At 44.4% G+C, this 22367-nt stretch overlaps 1 protein-coding gene across 4 annotated transcripts in view; it reads left to right on the top strand.

Annotated features, from left to right (window-relative positions):
• The first annotated feature begins 6893 nt into the window (after nt 1-6893).
• KAT6B (lysine acetyltransferase 6B) overlaps nt 6894-22367 on the top strand; it is a 111298-nt gene continuing 95824 nt past the window's right edge. For 3 of the 4 annotated variants that reach the window (XM_032191322.1, XM_032191320.1, XM_032191318.1), the window contains exons 1-2: nt 6894-7013; nt 13418-14312. In XM_032191322.1, coding sequence (XP_032047213.1) covers nt 13692-14312 — 621 coding nt within the window. In that variant the 5' untranslated portion in view covers nt 6894-7013; nt 13418-13691. Of the gene's footprint in view, nt 7014-8178; nt 8259-13417; nt 14313-22367 lie in introns of those variants that run through there. The other variant, XM_032191319.1, reaches the window with a different exon arrangement.

Genomic DNA, 22367 nt, shown 5'->3' with positions numbered 1-22367 from the left:
CCTCCTAGTCTAGCTAACGCAGGTGGAGCTGCTCTGGCATCGGCAGCTATGGGAAATGACTGAAACAAATTGTTTGTGTGGCCAGAGCTTTATTTAGCAAGGGAACCTCACAACTAATGCTGCCAACAAAGAAAGCGTAGCATGCATCATACAGACTTAGCTCCAACTCCTGCTGGAGGCAGCAGTTTGGTCCTTGAGACCAACCAGCCTCCACTTGATTCAATCTGCAAAAGGAAAAGCCTGCAGTGGATGTTGCTTGGTTTCCAAACAGAGAGCAGACCTAAGTTTTCGCTAAACCCAGACTCAGCAAATTCAGAGCCTGTTTGTCAGAACTGCTTGTTTCCCAAACTCCCATCCTTTGTGAGAAGGTGGGTGTGCCAGGAGATGCTGAGCAGAAACTGAAAGGGGGAGTGCTCCAACCAGCTCTGCAGTAGGTGAGGGCTTTTACTATCCATTGAAACTGAAATGCTGAAATGTGGTGGGTGTGCCTTTACTTCATGTTTCTTATTGCTCTGGCTGCTTGTCCAGTGCTGTTACACACCAAGGGTTGCGCAGAGTCAGAATAGTCTCCAAATTACGTGGCTGGTAATACTCTCTCTGCTCATTGCAACTTCTTCAGATTATTATTAGGGTTTTAAAAAATACAGCAGTAACTGGATGAGAATGGGATTAATAAAAGTATGGTCAAGCTCTCTCCTCCCACTTTTTCTCCATGTTTCTTGGCAATGTTTGACCATTAAAGGGCTGCCAACAACTTAAAGTCTGGAAACTTTCCCCTGGCTAAAACTGAACTAGAATGTAGTACACCCACATCACAGTTGGAAGTTGTGAGAATTCATTCAGTCGCATTAAGGACTGTCAGGATCCTTCAGAGGCTCAAAGTAACCTTATTTAGCAAAACTGCCTTTGCAGTCTCTTTTATTGGCTTCTAAGGACTGAGGATGTCCTTTTCATCTGAAGGGCTCAGAAAGTGTGATGCCAGGCTTCTTGGAGAGCTCCCCCCCCCCCCCTTCTTGTCCACTTGGATCTGGAGAAACTAAGAATAATAATGGTCCTTAAAACAGAAAGAGAGAGAGTATTCCAGCAGTTTGGAGAGCACAAAAAGCTGTTGGAAAGCTGTGAAAGGGATTTTGCGTGAACCCTACAAAGAATCCCCCCCTCTCACAAAGTGACAACCCAATATCCCCAAAGGGAACAGCAGGAGGGAAATCTAAACCTGTGGACAAAGTCAACCGATAATGATTGGAGAGTTAATTACTTTAAAGCTCACAAAGACAAGCTGAGGTGTTAAAATGGTTCCTGCAAACAGCAGCATCCTCCCCTTTCACCTAGACTAACTGATCGCAGCAGGACAGTAGCAAGAAGGACCTGAACAGCCCCTGATTACAGCAGCTTTCACTTGCTCTGAGCAAAGTGATCCTTATTCATTTCCAATTCCATCTGTCATCTCATCAGTTGCTCTCACAAAGCATTACCATGAATGTGTACGAAAACACAAAGCTGCATCAAGTTCAGTGATGCTGGTTGATACAGGGTCCTGCAATATCCCAGGCCTTCCTCTTGGGATTAGCCTAGAAAATGCTACTCCTGCACACAGCAGCAAAATACTTCTAGACATATCAGTGCATTTTACACGGCAAAGGGAGAAACTTCAATCCAGTATAAATATAACTAGCAATTTACTGTGGAACCTAGAGGGTAATCCCTTTTTCTTCAGACAGTTTGTCTTAGGTCACACTTTATATAAAGATTTGGTTTGTGAGGTTTATCGCAAGATTAGCAATAAAGACTGTAGAATTTAAATACATTGGTAGGAAGTGTTTCAGGTGATGATGAGCTATCATCGTAAAAAAAAAAAAAAAAAGCTGACACATTGGACTCATAACAATTGATTTCCACCTATTAAAACATCTATTAATCACTTACTAATCCTCTACCATGGTTATATATAGATTCTCTGTATGTAGCATTGAGATGCTGTGTATATGAAAGACACCATCACATAGGACACGGTCACATATAAGGACCATCTGCTTTTTGTGCTTTGCTTTTAGCTTTTTTTCCGTTGTACTCTTAAATTCTTTGTCCTTTTGGCTCTTACATGTAGAGTAGTTAATGCAGCAAAAAGACATGGTCCTGGCTAGGGGTTCAAATATACATTAACCAGCAAGTTTCTTCTGGAGTGTTACAGCTAACTCTGTGACTGGATGTCCTGTGGCTAGAGCAGGGTCCTTGCAACTCAGGCAGACAGATGCTTCCTTACACTAGCACCTTCTTATAATGGCTGTGCTCTATGCTTTGTATCCCTGATTGGAGAACAGGAAAAATAATATACATTCACCTAACAGAGCTCTTATAGGAACTAATTAATTAAGGGTTGTAAAGTACTTTGATCTGCCAGCGTGGAATATTTGCCAGAGTAGAATGGAACATGTGGGATTTATTATAAAAAGTCACTGTCTCTGTCCCTGTGGGATGACAGCTGATCTACCACAAACACTTATTTCCAAATTACAGTATCATACCAACTGCAACTCCTGAGTTGAGACTATTATAGCATTTACCTTATAAACTGTTGGTTTCATGAATTAAAAAGTCCCCAAATCAATAAGAAGGCATCAAGAGTATATCATATTATTATTCAGTTTCAGTAAATGTAATAGATGAGACAGCAAATGATCAGAAAATATGCCCACAGGTTATTCACTTTGTGTGCGTATAACTACATGCACATATGTATTTGTATAATCTATAGCAGTGTTTGTCAGAAGTGTTTAAACTGGGCAGTGATGCTCTGTTGTGTGCAGTAATGCATATCCTCGTACTTAAACCAAGAAACATGCTATTTGCATTTAGTGGGGGTAGACTCGGTTACATGGATTAATCTTTCAGGTGAAATTACAACAAAAAAGGCTGTAAAAATATGCTAAGTGGGAAAAGAAAAGAAAAAAAAAAAAAAAAAAAAAGCTGTTTGTCCAGAACAAATGTGAGGCTAAAAGTTAGAGACACTGGGAAAGTGCTGAATTGGTCTGAATTGGTTGCAGATGAGCTAAGGAGAGGAGGTGGTATAGGTATGCACTCAGCCAGTTGGCAGGGACATGCTCGAGGTGACTGTAGAGGCAGGGAAGAAGCTCACTGCACTCCCAGGATGACTTTTCTCCCACAGGTCACTTCTCTCCACAGCCTAAGCCAGGGAAGGCAATTTCCAGGTGACTGTACTCCCATATGTGGATATGTACTATAATAATACAAAACATCCTGTCTCTAGTGAAGTCGGAGGATTTTCCACTAACATTGATAGAGGTCAAGACTTCACCCTATAGCATCTTAAAAGATACGTAGGGAACTGTCACTACACCAAAACTGACAACTATATAATCGTTTCTAAACGTGTTACAACCTCACTGATTGTAATGAAACTCTACCAGCGATTGAAGCCCTCACGGGCAAATCTTCATATATGGCAGCAATTTAAGGCAAAAGAATGTTCTTGCTGATTTCAAACAAGCGTTCAAACTCTGGTTTAGCATTCTTTATTGTATAGCAATGAATTTGACCCACATATGGCTGGCCTTCATCTAAGTCTCCATCTTGTCTTACACCACTGCTATGTATATATATATATCAACAGATAGATTTTGATATAGATTTTGATTTTTGAGTTTTTGAGAATTGAATTTAACTCAGACCATACTCATTCCTTAACTTCTTCCTTTCTCTTGCTTGTGATCCAAAAATAGCAACTGTACATGCATTTTTGGAATAATCCTAAGGACAGTTGAAAGTAAGGGTATGGTTACTACATATACCACAATGCAGATGTGCAATCAAATATACTTTTCCGTATGGAAAAAAAAAAAAAGATATTTACGCTGTAATTAAGGCAAGGAAATAAACATAACACAGTGATCTGGGCCATACAACTTCTTACTAAAAGCAGGTGAGGGTGTCTTTGATTTTAGAGGCTATATTTTTTAGTATCAAGGAAAACTTTTTAGCAGATTTGTCATGTATATTTGACGTGTAGGTGTATAGAGACCTCTTACTGCTCTGGGGCATTAACAGCCATTCTACCTCATGGGAGAGTAAATCCCCCAAATTCTTACAGTATAAGACGTATTAAAGTGTGATTTTTTTTTTTGCTTACACTGATTTCCTTGATGGGTTTATAACTCTTCAATGGATATTTTTAATGTAGTTTATTGTGTGTAAATACAAAACATTTTTTTTTAAAAACTGAAAAACTTCTTGTCTAGATCACAAACCACAATGCACCCAATTTATTAGACATTCTTGGTTAGACCCAAAGTTTTTCTGGCATGTATGGCTTGCCTGGGTAACACGTATTGTTTCAGAGTTGTACTTGTTTATCACATTGAACTGCTCTAAATTCACATGATGCAATTCTTTTGAAATCATTATTTTGGGAAACAGTAAAATTGGCAGTGGTAACAGATCTAAGTTGATTGGAGGATGATGCATCCCTAAAGATGTGCTCATGTTCATGTACTTAACTTCACCACTTTTCATAGTATTAGGTACACCTGTAAATGTTAAGATCCACAGGAGTTTCTCTTCAAACAAAAGATTCTTGAATATGTTAAAATCTGGAACACAACACCTATAACATAGGATATATCGTCCTATAAAGTTTATTTTTACAAAAAGGAATTAAGAAGAAAGAATGAACATATTTAAAACAGAGACTTTTATGATTTTTCTCTGTGCTATTCTTATGCCTTCAGCACACTCATAATTTAAAAATGGCCAAACAGATTGTCAAGTTTTCTCCAGTGTTTTGTTTCCTGACCCGGGATGTGCCATGCCAAGTTTCAGTTTCAAGAGATTATTTTTCTTTTACCACTAACCAAGTTGTAAATTTCCCGGAAAAAAATAAGTCTATAATGGAAATGTTGACACAACATTCAGAATAGTGTTGCTGCAAATTGTGCTGTAATGATTTATATTGTTTCCAATAATTTTAAAACTATTTTCAATCACAGCCAAGTCTGCATAATACATGAACCTTGAAGGATTCTCCAATAAATATTAGGTCACTGCACATTTCAGTTTCCTGCTGTATATTTAAAAGACTGCTTCTGGCCATTAAAAGACTAAATCTTCAGTCAACAGGTATGGTATCATAGACGTACGCCAGAATAACATTTTCACCTGGTGATTTCTGTAAGTAGGTCATTCAATTTTACAGTGCTGTGAAACATCACCAAGGAGCTTCCTCACACAGTATTTGCAGCAACTGACTGAAAAAGTTGCACTAAACCAAAATACTTAATCTATTATTATGGAAACTTTGTTCTCTTACTGGTGTACGTGCAATACATGACCTAGGAAAGACCTTGATTTATTGTAGAAGGTCACTTTCCATCCACTTTAAAAGGGGAATTTTTTCCTCTGTGTGTGGATTCAGAATAAATAAATAAATTCCTTTAGCTCTGTATTTTCTTCTTCAGGACTGACATACTAATTTTACAGAACTTTGTGGACAGGCACCCAAATGCAGCACGTCACCTACAACACATGGAAAAGGATGCCTTGGGGACCCCTGGGATGGGTGATGGTTTGGGTTTGGAGGATGGGGAGCACCCCTAGCACCTAGCTGGTGATTAGTTGAGTAGATGCCCAGGTAGGTAGGACCACCTTTACCTCTCTTGGTGGGTACCACACTATGGTATTTTGTCACCCCATAGTTCAGTGAGAAGTGTTATTTGCTAACAATAACTGGGAAAAACGTCTTGGGTACTTTAGGTTTTGACATGTTTCATGGCCTTTGGCAGCGTGGCTCAAGGTGGCAAGAAGACAAGGCTGAAACTAGCTTTAAGTCCATCTGCTTCGCCACCTTGTCCTTTAAAATACCTTCCTCATAACATCTCATTGCAACAGCCTCGATGGGAGGACATCTGTAAGTCGTCCACCTTCCTTTCATCCTACAGTCTACCTACGGTTCCTCCCGACACAACCCTCTCCCTTCTTACGGAGGAATCACCCAGGCCCTCGAGGAAGGATCTGCCAGCGTTGGTGCTCCATCGGGGACATTTCAACCCCCCCAGGGTGGCCAAAAGCCCCTCAGCACCCCGAGCTCGGCGCCGGGGCCCCCCGGGCGGCCGCGTCCCCTCAGGCCGCCTTCCCGCCCCGTCCCTCAGCCCCCAGCGGCCGCCGCCGCGGGGCCGCGCCTCCCCCCAAACTTTATTGCCTTCCCCCCCCCCCCCCCCCCCCTTTCTCTCCCTCTCCTTTTTTTTTTTTTTTTTTTTTTTTGAGGGAGAAAGGTGGGGGGAGCTCAATTTCCCACTTGCCAACAGCAGATAAAAAAAGTGGGGAGGGACCTCTTCTGTCACAGCCTATGTAGATTAACCTTTCAATTAGCTGTTATCAGGTCCTGTGTCTTAGCACCAGTCCTCGCAATCTGCGGCCGCTCAGCGCCGGGGAGGCTGGAGGTGCGGGCTGGGTTTCTGGTTTAATTTCTGAAATTAAGGCTAATTGTTCGTGCGGCCCCCCCTCCCCCGCCGCGAGCCGATGGCTTGCGTCTGATCTGCCCGTCCACCTTTTAGTGTTTTGGAGGGAGAAGAGGAGCCCCGCGGAGGAGGAGGAGGAGGAGGAGGGGAGACAAGGTATTCTCTCTGTATTCATCTTCTTTTTCCCCCCCCCTCTCGCGAAGGGGCTCAGGGAAGGTAACTGGTGCAATCAATCCGCTGGCTGGGGATTCCCTCCACCCCCTCCCCGGCTCGTCTGGCTCTCCTGGCTGGGTCCCCTCCGTGTGTGTGTGTTTGGGGAAGGGGGTGGGGGGAGGCTGTGTTGTTGTTGTGTTCCTGGCTCCGCTCGCAGCCAGGAGAGAGAGCGAGCGAGCGAGAGACAGAGAAGGAGCGAGCGAGAGAGAGAGAGAGGAGCCGCGATCGCGTTTCAGGGGCAGCACATTCCGCAGGAACCGCTGCTGCAGAAACACACACGGGCAGAGAAAGGAGGTCACTGCGAGCAGAGGGGGGAAACCGGCACCCGAGGTCAGACTGCCCGGAGTTGGCGTGGGGGATAACAGGGAGCATGCGGTGGGGCTGGTTGTGCGCCGGGTGACAGGCTGCAATTTACCATAATCACCCCGTTTCCCTCCCCTCTCGCAGCGCAGGGGGCTTGTCACTAGGCTGGGCACTTTTTTTTTTTCTTTTTTTTTTTTTTTTCCCTTTGCATTGGAGGCTGCTGCACGTGTTTGCAGACACTCGCGCTGGGTAAATGCCTTGCAACGCTCTGCGTGTGGCAGGGGAGGGGGAGCGGCGGCAGGAGGCGATGGCTGGGGCGGGCAGGGGGGGCCGGGGCTGTGCTGCCCGCTGCCCCCCGCCGATTGTTCCGGGCCGGGCGGGCTGACAGAGCAGCCCCCGCGCCTCGCATGGCGAAACTCGCAGGGACCTGCGTGCAGCCGGCAGTCATTGTCGCCGTCCCCGTTTCCCCCCCCTCCCCATCTCCCCTCCCCTCCCTTCCCTTCCCTCGGCGGCGCGGGGCGTGCGTGTGCGCGATAAGCGGCTGCCAGCGCCAGGCACCTCGGGCTGCTGCCGCTGCGCGCACGCCGCTCCCGCCCGCCCGCGTGGCCGGCGGCCCCCACGGCGCGCGCGTGACTCTGAGTATCGAGGGCCGCCGGGCGGTGCGCGCGCGTGTGTGTGTGGTGTCTGTGTGTGTGTGTGTGTGTGTTTGCGCGCCCGCCCGCACGCCCCGCGCCCGGCTGCTCGCCGGCGCCTCGCTCCCGAACTAACTTCAGCGGCGCGAGCGGGTGGGGCGGCGGCGGGTGGGGGAGGGGAGCCAGACGGACGGCGGCGCCAGCCAACGGGAGGGCGGGCTCGCGGCAGGTCCCTCCTCCGCCCGCGGCCGCCGGCCAATCGCTGGCGAGCGAGGCCCAGCGGGGAGGCGGGCCGGGCGGCTGTGTGGCGGCGCCGGCGGCCAATGGCGGCCTCCGGCACCGCCCTTTCTGGGGAGCGGGCGGGGCGGCGCGTGGAGGGAAGGGGCGTGGCCGCTGATTGACGCGTCCCGCCCTCCAATGGGGGAGCCGGGCCGGTTGCTGGGCGGGACGATCCCGCTGGATTGACGTCTCCCCGCCGCCTATGCTGGCGGCGCGGCGTGCGCGGCGCGGCCCAATGGCGGGCGTTGGTGGGCGGGGCGCGGCGGGTAGGTGAGGTTTTAATGAGCCTCCATTGGGCTGCACTCAGTGTCATGTCGGCCGCGCGTCAGGCACAACGGGGCGAAACAAAATGGCGGCCTAGGTGAGGCGCGGCCGGGCGCGGCGGCCGGGGGGAGGAGCGGCCCGCGGGGGCGGGGGGCGGGGGGGGCAGCGCGGCCGCCTCGGCGCGGCCCGGCCGCGGGGGGAGCGGGCGGCGGGCGGCAGGGTCCGGGCAGCCGGCAGCAGGGGGAGCCGCTGCGGCGCCCCGAGCAGGCTCCGCCCCCGCCCCGCTCCCCCGCCGCCGCCGCGGTCCCGCCGAGGTGAGTGGCGGCGCCGGGGGGGGGGCCCGGCCCGGCCCGGCCCGGCCCGCGGGCGCTGCCCCGGGGCGCGGGGGGCTGGGGGGGAGCCGGGGCAGGGCGGCCGCGGGGGGCGGGCTGCGGAGCGGGGACACAGCCCCGAGCGGCGCCGCCTGGCCCCGGGCTCGGCTCCGTCCCGCTGCCCCCGGGAGCTCCCGGCCCCTCGGCGCCCCGTCGGGAGGCAGCGCCCGGGAGCTGTGTGGGGGGAGCGGGGTCCCGGCAGGTGCGGTGCCGCCGGGGCCGCCCCGGGTGCCCGTGCGCTGCTCGCGCTCCCCGCAGCGCTCCCGGGGCAGCGCTGAACTTAGTGCGAGGGCTGCGCGTGAGGGCTGCGAGGGCTGCGCGTAGCGCCCGGGCAAGTTTCAGCCCCTTCCCTTGTGGCAGTGCCCCGCTGCGCGTCCTTAACGCGCTGTCTGGCTGCAGGAGGTGGGGAGCGCTCGGTGTCATGTGCGGGCAGTCCTTGGCCGTGTCTCCTTCCTCCCCGTCTCCGTGTAGGTGACAGCGTTTCGCGGTGCTGAAGCATCTTGCCTCTTTGCGCATCGCTGATTGAGGCTGGGGTGGGAGGACAGAGCTGGTGAGCCGCAGCGTTTGTCGTAATGGCTCGGAGGAGAGGAAAATGGCAAAGAGCTCGCTGAATGCAATGGCAGGCTCCTCTTCTTCCTTCTCCTCTGCTGCAATCCTTACCTGACCCTGATGCTGCAGCAGAGAGCTGGCCTGCTGCTGCTCCTAGATCTGTGCGGAGCAGGTAGGAGGAAGCAGAAGGAAATTGTGCTTCACAGGTCACCAGCAGGTTGCACGAGTTGCTGTTCTTTTTTTTTGTTTGTTTTTCCTCCCCTCTCCTTTTTATTTTTTTCTCTGGTTGCAGCGTTAACCTCAATTTGAAAGTGTTTACCTGCATTTGCATTTAAGACAACCAAAGTGTATTTTTTATGGATTTGTCTGAAAAAGACATCAGACAGTATTTTATAAAATGCTTTTTGGTTACTTGGGTAGTAACTGGCTTAGTTCTGTTTGGGAGTGGGTAACAGATTTTTGTTGTTATTAGTGTTTTTTTTATTCTATCTGACTAGGCAGCTTGCTTTTAAAACGTGGATCACTCTGAAATAGTTCCAGATCCTAGTTCAGCCTAAAAAAGACCTCATTACAGGATTATAGGATTACTGATGACACCTAAGAATGACAGATTCAGTCAATGCGTTCTTTAATTAGAACCAGCTGTACAGTAGCTGTAAGTTTTTATATTTGCTTTCAGTCTAAATCCCAAGCTGCAACTTTGCAACTTCTTGGCATTTATCTGATCCTTTATGACTTAAGTTGAAGGACAAACCCAGACTAGAGATGGCTTTCCTCATTTTAAAAGTAACGTATTGTGCCCCCCATACCAATGCTTATGTTCTGCAGCTTTTCAGTAGCAGACTTCTTAACAGACTTGATGGATATTATAACATGATCAGAACTTTATGCACTGTTACCACTTTCAAAATAAGATATCGTGTAGTGTAGAAGCTGGAACATGACATAGCATAGAGCTTCGTGATTCTTGGTGTAAGACTTGGAAGTGGTCCTGTGTATGTAAGAGTCTGGAGAACCACCTCATCTGTCATTGGATGGGTGCTGTTGAGGGCTTGATTAAAGGTTATTTAATTACAAGATGAGGAAAATTAATAAATAGAAATGAGTGCCTGCTGTTAACTTATAATCACTCTTAAAAATCGGTATTTCCTCAAAAATCTCTGGGTAAACATCACCTTTTTAAAATTTATTTAAATATTAAATGAGGTGTGATCTTTGTTGGCAGCTTTGGTGGAATAAATCCTGAACTTAGAAACCTGAACTTCATTTGGAAGCTCCCCATGCCTTTTTACGTTCAATTTGTAAAGCTCATTTCTGAAGCAGCTTGTTCTGTATTTCTGTGTAGCGAGTGAATGGGTACGTATAGATCTATATGTTGTTAATCTTGGATCAATAGCTGCCCGAGCAGGACCTGATTTATGAAAGGCCTCTTTAACGTAGAGCTCCCGGGTCACTGAGCTGGATTATGTTGCTGGCAAAGATGTTTGCTGGCAAAGATGTTTACTATGAGGAGGTTACGCTGAGATTTATGTATGGCAGACCGTGCCGTATGGGTTGTGGAGGTCAGGCTGCTGCACTTCGCGTACGTCTGTGATCTAAGTGGCAGAACAACTGAAACTCCTGGTTGGGGTAAAACAATTCCAAAATGGGATTAGGTTAGCTTTGCGGCGCTTCCTAAAGCTGAACAAACTTAGGTTCTGCTGGAAGGTGTGAACTGAAAATGCCTTGACTTTTCTCTTGGAATATCCCGCCCCATGTTGGCAACTCGATGCTCCTGCTGATACACTCAACTAGTGTTGATTTAGTAGGCGCTAGCATGCAGGAGGTTGTGTTACACGTGGGGAATTTAAAGTAAATAAGGAAAAATGTAGTTCTGAATGTGTATTGCTGTGAAATTCCTGTACTGAGCAGCAGGCTCTACATGAAGCTACAGGCTTATGCTCACCTTTTGCCACAGTCACTGGCCAATAAAAATTCCTGTAACCCACAAGTTGCGGCATTTATACCGAAATGTGCATCGGTGTCCGGGCGCCTGGAACAGACCTGCACTGTGTGTTCTGGAATTTAATGGAAGTGATGTGGTTGCTCGTATGAAATTCAATATAACAGTGCTGCAGGAGGTTGAAAAATGAGGGAAGCATGTCTGACTCAGCAAACGCAGCTTCCAGCGTTGAATTGAGTACTGACCATCTTCATGAGGACTCATAGAGCAGCTGAATTAAGGAACTTTGGAACTTGGAGCCGGCTTTCTAGGAAACTGGCGCGTTGTTTATATGCAGCTAGAAGGGCCTTCCAAAGCTTAGGGCCAAGCATGAAGCTATTTGTGCCAGTCTCCCCTACCTGTAGGCTTCTGCTTTGTTTGCTGTGTTATTGTTTTCAGTGTTAGAGTTGTGAGAGAGTTCAAAGGATTCATCATACCTTGGAAACTTGTATTACCTATACTTTTTTGTAGTTTGCGGCTACAGTGTTGCTTTGGAATCACACGAAAATGGTGAATCTGAACAATGTTGTCCAGGGAGGATTAAGTTAAAATGCCTGTTTAGAGATCAAGTTACTGTGTTACTACTGGTGCTGTATGTATGTTCTCAATACCTAACTTGCATGAGTACAGACTGGAAACAAGAAACATCATCCAGCCTGTGTGGCAGGGCTCAGTATGAGAGCCCATTAAATGCTCAGGCCCTGTGTTGTTATCAGGAGTGTGTCTTCGTTCTGGCAGTCAGTTGAACTTGTATATTTGAGTCTGAAAGTGCTTATGCTTCAGTTGAACCTTAAGAATGTGAAATTAATTAAATGAATTGATTAATATTTTTACTATTTGGGTATAGAAGAGTTTCACATTCCCCAATTACCAGCTGTTCTTTTGTTACGAATTCTGTTGTGTAGGTGTAATAATATGTGAAACATTATCTTGTACCTTATATTTAAAGAGATTTTTGAGGGGGGTGCAGAGGAGAGCAGGTATAGGAAACCAAAAGCCTTTTTTTGGGTAATTGTTCTCTTCACAGTTACAGAGAATTCTTTTGAACAAGTTAAAAAACAAAAGATTACTGTATCAATTCATTTTTTTTTTCCTATTCATAATTTACTCAAGTTTTAAACATGATTGAAATGCAAGGTGACTTGAATAAATGAATATAAATGAGGGCCAAGACTTACGTAATCACAGATATTTCTGCTCGTTGTAGGCTGATTGCCTTGGCTTGAGAAATGTAGTTTCAGATTACTTCATCTTTGGATTTTGCTGAGAAACTGGTGAATCTTCTATTTTATGAGACAGCACGCTTACTGAGAATGAAGATTTCTCTCTTTTTGAATCTATTTGACTTTGATTTAAAGTAATTGTACAGCTCTGTTTATGTGTTCAAAAGTTGTCACTAATATTTCACAGCCAAAAAAAAAAAAGCTGTTTAATATATTTAGTCATTAGATGACCACTGTTTTAGTTTTTTTTTTTTTTCATTTTATAAAAATGAATGTCTTGCAGAAGAAATAAATTCCTCATCAAGATGTTCTTTCAGATTTCTTAAAGAAGTTTTTGTAGCCTCTGAATTTTCTGTTAGAGCAATATATTCAATAATAAGTCAAGAAAATTGTTCTTGGAGCTGAACCACTGCAACATGTTTTGTCGATATGACCTCCTTATGTGTTCTCATGCTGACTGTGTATTTATGTGAAAAAGTGTCCTGTGACTTTGTTCTAATTTATGTTCCTGAGAGCCTCTCTCAAAAATAGGTGCCTGTTAACTGCACACCTTGGAATGAGATGTGCCTTAGTAATTACTTTCTGCATTATAGGATAGCTGGGTATTAATGAAAGATGTAATACCAGTAACACCGTTCTGATTCTGGAGTATTGATTCTTCTCCGTTGTGTAATCAAAACAGGGCATAGTGCTTACAAGGCAGCGCACAGAAATGGCTGTGGTTCATAACTTCCATCAGTTAAGGGGCTTTTACTGTACAGGTATAATCCACACATGCAGTTATTCTCTTACTCCAGTGTGTCTAAGAACAATTTGTAGGCAGTTCGTGTTTTTGAGAATATTTTCAGGTGTTTGGCTGGATGGAAGCTGCCTGACCAGTCAGTAGTAGGCTAAGTGTTGGGGTGATGGAATTCAGGAGAACTAAACCCATTGAATGCCATGGGAAATGTAAGGATTTTCTGATGACCTCTTTGATGTGGGGAGGCAATTATCCAATGCTTCGGATAACTTTTCAGGGATCTTTTGCGTACTGCAGTATGTACACTATGAATAAATGTCTGATTGTGTTCTGCTTGTTACTCCATTGGCATTAACTGTAATCTCCCCTGCCTTCTCCTTTTTCTTTTTAAAGGTTGAAACAAATGTTTTGTAAGGATGTACGAGTGTCACCATGAATGAGTCCTTCCTGCCTGTCCATATTGGTCAAGTAATTGGAAGTTTCAGCCAGCAGATGCTTCCCTGTCTTCTCTGACTCTTCAGGATGGGTTTTCTTGAGATGCATCCAAGCAGTGTGTGGAATCCCTTGATTTGTCTTTGAGGTGTGAGCAACCTCTGAAAAATTTCCTAAAAGGATAAGGAGGAACCTCTATGGGTAACCCTTGGCTGGAAACAATTACTGGTCAACCATGGTAAAACTTGCCAACCCACTTTATACTGAGTGGATTCTTGAAGCTATACAAAAAGTTAAAAAGCAAAAGCAACGGCCATCCGAAGAGAGAATATGTCACGCTGTTTGTGCTTCCCATGGATTAGATAAGAAGACTGTTTCGGAACAGCTGGAACTTAGTGTTCAAGATGGTTCTATTCTTAAAGTTACCAACAAAGGCCTTGCATCCTACAAGGACCCAGATAATCCTGGACGGTTTTCATCTGTTAAGCCTGGCACTATTCCTAAATCCGTTAAGGGATCTAGAGGAGCTTGTAATGAGCTTCGTAACGTGGATTGGAATAAACTGTTGAGAAGAGCAATCGAAGGGCTTCAAGAACCAAATGGCTCCTCCCTGAAAAACATCGAGAAGTATCTGAGAAGTCAAAATGACCTAGCAAACATTTTCAACAATCCTGCTTTTCAGCAGAGATTGCGTCTGGGGGCCAAACGTGCTGTGAACAATGGGAGATTACTGAAGGATGGACCTCAGTATAGAGTGAATTATGGTGGTTTGGAAAGCAAAGGACCTCCAAAATATCCCAGTGCTTTCCCAGCTTCTCTTCCACCTGTCAGCCTTCTACCCCATGAAAAAGACCAGGTAAGGCTGAAAAAATGAAAGCAAATGTGGTAATGCAGTAGTAATGATCTGTCTTGTTCTTTGTTTAGCCTTTTAAATGCATGTAAGCAAGGGTGCATGCTGAAAATCTGTGCAGGTTCAGGTCTGATAAGGCACGTTTACTTAGCTCCCTGCCGTTCTGTGTTGAGTAGTTTGTTTTTTGGCTTTTCAGTGGGTAAACAGCAGCAGGGAGGAGTGCAGCTGTTTGCTCTCTTCTGGGTGTGAAGTTGTTCTGTCTTGTCTGGTGGACTGATGCGGATAGCTGCTATCTGGTTTGGTTGTGGCATTCTTACCTTCACTTCATGCGTGGACATGATTTTTCTTGTGGTTCTAACGCTAGCAGAAGTACTACCAGTGGAACTCGTGGTATTTAAGATACTTAGTCTTTTTTTTTTTTTTTTTAAGATATCTGTATGTAGATAGTTCACTTAGCTTTAAAACTGTAGTTAATAGCAATAGGAACTGGAGCCAATGTAAATATTCTAGGAATATAAGTGCTGTCAGACTGACAAATAGGGGTAAACTTGAGAATCCTCTTCCTATCTTCATTTTCCTTGGACTTGTTAGATGTGTGCTTTTTTTTTTTTTTGATTATTTGGACCTTCATTTCAGGTTAGTTACTCACAGTGTTGAAGCCTTGAGGGAGAACGTTTGGGGGATGTCAGTTGGTGTTTTGTTTACAAAAGGCTAGCATCCAAGACATGTCTGTAGGTATTCTTTGATCGTTCCTGATTTAGTGTGGTGAAACATATTTTGAGTTTCCAGTGTGCTTGGAAAGAAGCAACTTGTACTTCAGTTGGGTTATATAAAATGGAATCTCTGTGTTTTTTTTAAACTTCATAATGGTAAAGTTGGAGACAGTTCTTTTTTGGCATGGAATATGCCAGACAACTTTGTTATTGTAGAGATGCCATTAGCATCTATTTCTAGATACTAGACTATGTTGTTTGTTTTTTTTAAGGTGATTTTTACTCATCTTTTTCTTTCAGCTGATCTTAAGTCACTAAAGGGCATAGAGAAGAGAGTGCTTGCTTGAAAAAGAAAAAAAAATACTGAGTTAAATTTCAAAGAGTTGTTCATGGAACTGCCAGAGGGTGACACAAGGAATGTTGGTACTTGGAGGCTGACTTCTGTGAATTTCTCTAAATATGGTTGGTCTTACATGTGGATTTCTGTCTGTTCCTATCAAGTTGGACTTTGTGGCTGTTTGAAGGATGCGTGGAGAATCATGCTCAATAATCAGAATGTGAACTTAGAAGGGTTGCTTACCGTGCAATTACTTCTGTAGCCATATACTGTAAGGATTTAATTACTTGTAGTGACAAAGCTTCCTATTGTATAAGTACTTTCAGAGAGTCTTCTGTAATTCTGGTATTGCATTGGCATGAAAAATGTGAAGTCTGAAGTACAGAGCTATCACAACAGTTCAATGCTGTGATGCTTCATGTGAATTCTGGGGAAATAAAAAAAAAAAAAACAAAAAACAAAAAACAACTTCTGTGGTAGGCTACGCACTGGGACTGGCATCCATTGCTAGAAATGTTAGTTGGGTCATGGTGCTGAAAAAGCCGTCATTGCCGTACTAAAATGCTGGTACAGGGATAAATCTGTCTTTCAGAAGTTAGCCAAACAAATCTGTTATCTAGCAACTGCTTTGGCAAGAAAAAAGCTTTTGATTTGGGTGCCTCAAAATTAGCAGTGTGACTTGCGTGTTTAAAAACTGTTCGACATACACTTCTTCCCGACATAAAAATACTTCTGACGTGAGGTTGGCAAAGCAGTCGTTGTGTATCCGTGCAGTGCACATCATCTCGTGCTGTGCTCAGCTGTACTAGTTGTGGCCCAGGTTACTGGGCAAATGCGTGTAGACTTTGTTCAAACACAGGGTGTTTCCTGATCCCCAAGCTATGTGGCTTTAAAAACACTAAAGAAGGGATGGTTCTGCAACTAATTCTATAAGCAGGCTTGTTACTGCGATGTGACTGCATGTTCATTTGATGTTAATGGTCATGTACGAATGAGCAGAGCAATGCTGCAGGAAAACTACTTGGCCATTTTAATTGGAAGAGTTTAGGTGGCAGTACTGGTTATATGCCATGGTTATATTTTATTGTCAAAAATTGAGTAATCAATTGGCATCTCAAATGAATGGCTGGGCTTGAAAGAGATGAGTGTATTTTAAAGCTTCATTGTTTGACTGTTTATGTAGTTAGCTCCAGCAAAAGCTGAGTGCACACATGGGTTTTTGGGATGGCCTTTTTTTTTTTTTTTTTTTTTTTTTTTTTGCGAAGAGTAGAGGTGAAGTTCAAGTATATTTTCTGTCAACTTACCTTGAGGAGAAGAAAGAACAGGAGGGGTTGTAGAAAACTGCATAGACAGATGACTGTTGAAGCTTCTTAACTATACACAAGTTTAAAAAAAAAAATTTTAAAAAAATGACCTCTCATCTTGATGAGATGTTAAAGATTTATTGCATTACAAGTCTGCATCTTTTCAGAGCTCCCCCTTTGGCAACCTGAACTTTCACACTTGCAGTACCACGTGCCAACTCTGATCCTTTCTTCCTGTGTATGAGGTGAACCAGCAGTGTTTGAGGGGCAGGCGGGGGGATGTGCTGGTGGCTTTTCACACAGATGCACCCCTTCCTTCCCCCTCCGAGCCATTAACATGCCTAGTACACGGAGGAGATGGTACTGCTGTATTACAGTGCCACTGTTTTAAAAAAAAGTTAGTTTTGTGGAGCTGGAGCCATGACTGTATGCTGGGGGTGTTGGGTGTTTTGTGTGAGATGAAGCACGTATGTGGAACAGGGAGCGGGAGGTGCTAAATTTTCCTCTCGGTGATGATACCGCGCTGCTTTTCTTGCCTCCCCGCTGAGTGGGTGATCCAGCGCGAGTGGATGTCTTGGTTCAGTGCAAATGGAAGGAGCTGCAGTTAGTTACAGCAGCATTAGCTTGTATCACCATGTTTCGTCCTGTTGCCATTGGCCTGGAATGAAGGATTTGTTTAGAAACAGTATTTCTTTCAAGTGTTATCTTGACTACTGGGTTTGGGCAAAGGTGTGTCTGCTCGCTGTTACAGGAAGCAGAAGCACACAGTACAGCTGTTTCAGTTATCTGTTCCTCCACCCCTTTCCATTCCCTCCTGTCTCTGCGGGTTGCTTTTTCACTTCTTGAAGAGATGCAAGCACAAGGCTTATAAGAAGGACAGGTTGCATTGGGAAGTGGCTAACTCATCGGCTGTACGGCCTCTGGGCAGTTCATTCTGGGAAATGTAATGAGTAGCATGAAGATCAAAAAAGATGCCACAGTTACCTTGAATATTCTGGTGGTTACATTAAGAGAGCCTCTCGCTTGATGTAGATGGGTAAGGTGAATCAAAGCTCTTGAGTAGCTGCTTATTTTGAAGCGTGAAGTTTGTGTTAAGGAACAGCCTAGCCTCCAGCCAGAGGTGGGCTCTTCATAACAACAAAGGCAAGCTGAAAACAGCGTGATAGCCTTTAGGTTGAGGGCTTCAAAGGTTTCTCCTTTCCTGTAAATAAACAAAAATGAAACAAACAAAAAAACAATGCATACAGGAAAGCAGAAAAAGAGAACTTGTTGCTTGGTGTTTTGATCTTTTGCACTTTGCTGTAGTGCAGTGCATAGTTAGTTTCAACAATTTAACTGCTCTATGTGCTCCTCCTTATGTTCAGAGTATCTTGCATAGATAGCATCTCTCCCATGCTTCACACCTTCTCTCATGCAGCATCTTCAGGAAAGGGCTGTGGAAGTATGTTAATTGGAACATGCAGTGTAAAAGTTGAGAGCGCAGTAGGAAGGGGTGAGAACAGAGGGGGAAATGAATTTGAATATGCTTCGTGGTACCTAGCTTTTGGATGAGCCTCTGACACACTAAAATACATGTCTGGAAATGCAGCAGCAAAAGTTCTGGTTCACGTTCTTAAATGGGTGGTGAATTTTATCTTCAGTGGAGTCAGTTGTGGAGCAGCCCCTGCTCTTCACACACCGTGTTTCTTGTTCTCCTGGGCACTTGGAGGAGCACTGGGAAGGCTCTGCCGCTCGGGAGCTGGGTAAAACCTACTGGGTCTTAAGAGGTGGTCATCTCCTGAGCACGGATGCTGAGTAGATGTTAACCTGAGGAAGCAGACATTTGTAGTCCGTAGACAGGGCTTTAATTTCTTACTTTTAAACATAATTTAAGATGAAAAAAAGGCTTTAAAAGATGAGGTAGTGACCACTTATTTAATGTTGTCAGAGAACAGTGGGAATGTGTAGTCTATCTCAATTGCAACATCCCTGCTGTGTTCTGTATAGCTGCTACCTAAAGGATCCTTCAAAAGAGGCAGTGCAACTGCTGCTAATCTGATGCATGCAGCATTTTCTAGGTTGTCCTGAACACTCCCTTAAACAGCTGAACAACTGCATTAGTAATTGTTTCCATTTGATTCTTGGCATGACTCTTTTTTTTCTTACCCTCCTCCCCCCCCCCTTCCTTCACTTTCAGTTTGTATTTCTAAGCTGACCTTCATGCAAAAACAAAAACTTTTTTTTTTTTTTTTTAATACTCTGAACTCCTATCTAATTTTGTTTTCACTGGCCTAGGTACATTTAGCTTTTCAAACTGTAACTTGGCATAGGTTGAATTTCAGTTTTCTGGTATGCAGCTTGTGCCAGTGCAGACACTGGGTGTTCCTCCTTCTGTCTTTTAGGCAAAGGTCCAATCTATAGAGGAGCTTTTTTGGCATCCAGGCTCCTCCCTGCTCTGCTCTTCAGTTTCCTGCCTTTATGTGGCTAGGCAAGCAACTGCTGGCTGGGGTTTCTTTGCTTGTTCTACCTTGTTCCCTCTGGCCTGTAGGCTTTCCACTGAGCAGACACTGAAAAGTTAGGCAGAAAGGAAGTGCTACGCAATGTATCTGACTGATCTACACATAAAGGAATATTTCTACTGCCTAGCTTTGGATGTAGCTTTAGATGGAGTCTGTTCCTCAGGATAATTTTGAGTACCAGCATTCAGGTAGGTAAATTTCTACAAGAGACTGCAGTGCTACAGCTGAGGAGGATGTTGTCTTCAGAGACAACCTGTGTTTCTACCCTTGCAACATCTTCATGGTGACAAAAGACCATGTTATTTGTTGTTAGTTGCTGCAACACTGCTGTCATTTGACAAGCACTAACTCATGTTTGTGCATCTCACTATTTCAACTTAAAAGGTGTCCACCTTAATTTCATGGAAAAGGAAGTGCCTTTGGCTCTTGTCCTTGAAGTTCTAGTATGATTGCTAGGTGCTATTGTCTCTGTAGTTTAGGATACCAAAACTACCAAATCCTTGCTTGCAGAAGCCAAGTGAACACTTAAGAATGGGTCCTATTCACACTTCAGATTCTGGAGCTTAGCACAAGTTGGAGAATCCCTTACCCAATCTCTTGAGCATTTAAAACTAAAATGGAAGTCTTGTCATCGCTATCCTGGAGAAGCAGCTTATATCACTGTAAATTAATAATGGTCTTTTAAAGTGTGTGTGTGTGTATATATATATATATTTTTTTTTTTTCTCTTAAGATGCAGCAAATTTGGATCAAACCAAGGCAAGTGCTTGTATAGTTCTTGAACTGTGTGATGGGATAGGAATTCCAAACAGCTGTTTGCAGAGTTAGGTTGGGATGTATCTTTGTGGTGACACTGGGGGGCTGGCTTCCAGCTCGGCACACAGGTCATCTGGTGGCAGTTTCTCACCCAGCTTTTCGGGAAGACATTATTCATCCTTTTTCCCCAAACTCAGTGTTTAGCTGAGGAACGTAGTTTCACGTGGTGCACCGCTCGTGGTTCTTGTTTACTGCGAGGAGCAGTTTCAAGCCTTATATTGTAAGTTGTTTAATCCTAAGGACTGTTAAAATTTGATTCCCGTGGTAGTTTCTCTTCAATTACTTGATGTGATATACTGCAATGAGAGTCTTGGATTGAAACAGACAGCAATGAATTAAAGAAAACCTGTGTGGTTCTGCAGTTCCGTTTGTGGTCGTTCATCATTCCTCTCTTCCGCAAACTCTCCTGTCTCAGCTGGGAGTGACACTGGATCCTCAAACTAGAGGTTTTACTTTTCATCCCCTTTCATAGGGTTCCTTGTAGAATATACAAATGGCTGATGAGTCTGATTTAGACTTGAGGAATATGTTGGAAAATATCCACCTACCTTGGATATTTTCTCAGTGTTTTATTCTCAACTATCTTAAGTGCCTCTCCTCTTCTGTGTTCAATAATAGTGCGTCCTGACTCTTGGGTCTTTATTCTGTGGCAGTTGGAATGCAATGAGTGTTTGGTGTAACTTCCTCATGTTGCAGGAACTTGGTTGTAAAACAGGTGATGAAAAATATTGGAAACTTGCAGTCCTGGTAGTCTGGCATTTCTTGACAGATTTTATGCATATAAGCTGTGTGTGTTTATATTTATATAATTCCTAAGAAAGTTCTCTGGATATATATCAAGTGGTAATTAATCAATTATTCTTCAATTTGATGGTTGGAAATGGCAAGAGTGTTTTTACTTTTTTTTTTTTTTTTTTAAGAATTACGAACTACTGTTAAAAGAAGAATTACTCAAATGGTGTAAAAACATTTTTTCCCCAAATTTGAGCCCATTTATGGTCCTGATAGCGTCTTCTTTTGAAAGGCAACTCCCTTCTGTTTATCCAGGACTGTGTTTTCCTTGGTTTAAAGATAGATGCACGTTTCCTTTGATTGTTGGGTCCTCTTTCGGCTAGGATGCTAGGACTTCATGGCACAAAGCAGGGACAGGTTACGTCCTTCAGTGTAGGGGATCAGCACTTCTGGGGCTCAGATCACGGCTGTGGAACTCTGAGGACCAAGTGCTTCAAATCAGGCGCCACGGGGCTGACGGATCTCATGCTGTCACTGGTGTCTACCTGATAAGAGGCTAACTAATCTTTTAACTAGAAGGATTTCTTCTGGATGCTAATGGGGTACCATGACATTCTGTTGTCATGTAGACTATATTGTCTTGCTAAATGGCTTCCTTGTTTTGGCAATTAGGGAAATGATAAACGTTGGGGATGATAAACATGACTGTAACTTGATTAAATGGTCTAGTGTGCTTAAATAACGTAGCCTGAAAACTTAAAAGCTCAGCAGGAAAATTTTTGACGTGAAAACCTTACTAATAGACTGTGAGGTGGCAATGGTGCTGATATTGACATCTGTTAACTCTGCTAAATTGCTAGAAGGAATGTGAGGTTTTGGTGCAATTCTCAAGTATTCAAGTGGCTAGATACAGTGAAAGTAAGTAATTCTCAAATTAATTTTCTGCTTCCAAAATTCATGAGCCTTAGGCAGCACTTAAAGTCCTATATTAGGCATCTGACTTTTGAAACTTGCTTTTGGGAGTGGTCCTTGTGTTAAGTAAGTGACTTAAAATTGCAGTTCCCACTGAGTTAAGCTGACAAACTTTGGAGAAGGGAGGGTTGGACAACACACTTCACGTTTCTGGTTCTGTGAAGTGAAGGGGACTGGGAAGTGCATGCAGCTGATGATGCAGTAGGAAATTCTGAATTTGGATTTGTTCTTTTAATGCGTCGGTACGGATGCTGGTGGCGGCTGTGGCTCATTTCATATAGATAGTCTGGTTAGGAGGTGTGTATACAAGTAACAAGGTTAAAACAGAATTTCTAGGAGTACAGCACTTCACCATGTAAGAAAAGAAAATAAGAATTAAAGTAGAGTTGCTGTAGGGTGTGTTTTTACACTTGAATTTAGGCAGTGACAAGCTAACTTTACTTGCAAACTGCAGGTCAGCTCTTCCTTCTGAAATACTCTTACTGTGTTTAATAGGTCTTAAATATGTGCTTTTTTTTTCTTCTCACTTGTTAACAATCAGTTTAGAACAGCTCAGAGGTCTGGTGTAGAGGTCTGGTGTGGGTCAGTGAGGCTTTTCTCCCATGAGGAGACACCTTGTGGGATGTTGCAGAAGTAGATCAGAGTAAGGTGCACTGATACCTTAAAGTAGTCTGTGTATGCTCGCTGTC

The sequence above is a fragment of the Aythya fuligula genome, chromosome 7, assembly GCF_009819795.1.
Source record: "Aythya fuligula isolate bAytFul2 chromosome 7, bAytFul2.pri, whole genome shotgun sequence".
Lineage (NCBI taxonomy): Eukaryota > Metazoa > Chordata > Aves > Anseriformes > Anatidae > Aythya > Aythya fuligula.
Note: the sequence above shows the minus strand (reverse complement) of the source record. Positions and strands in the feature narration are given on the sequence as shown.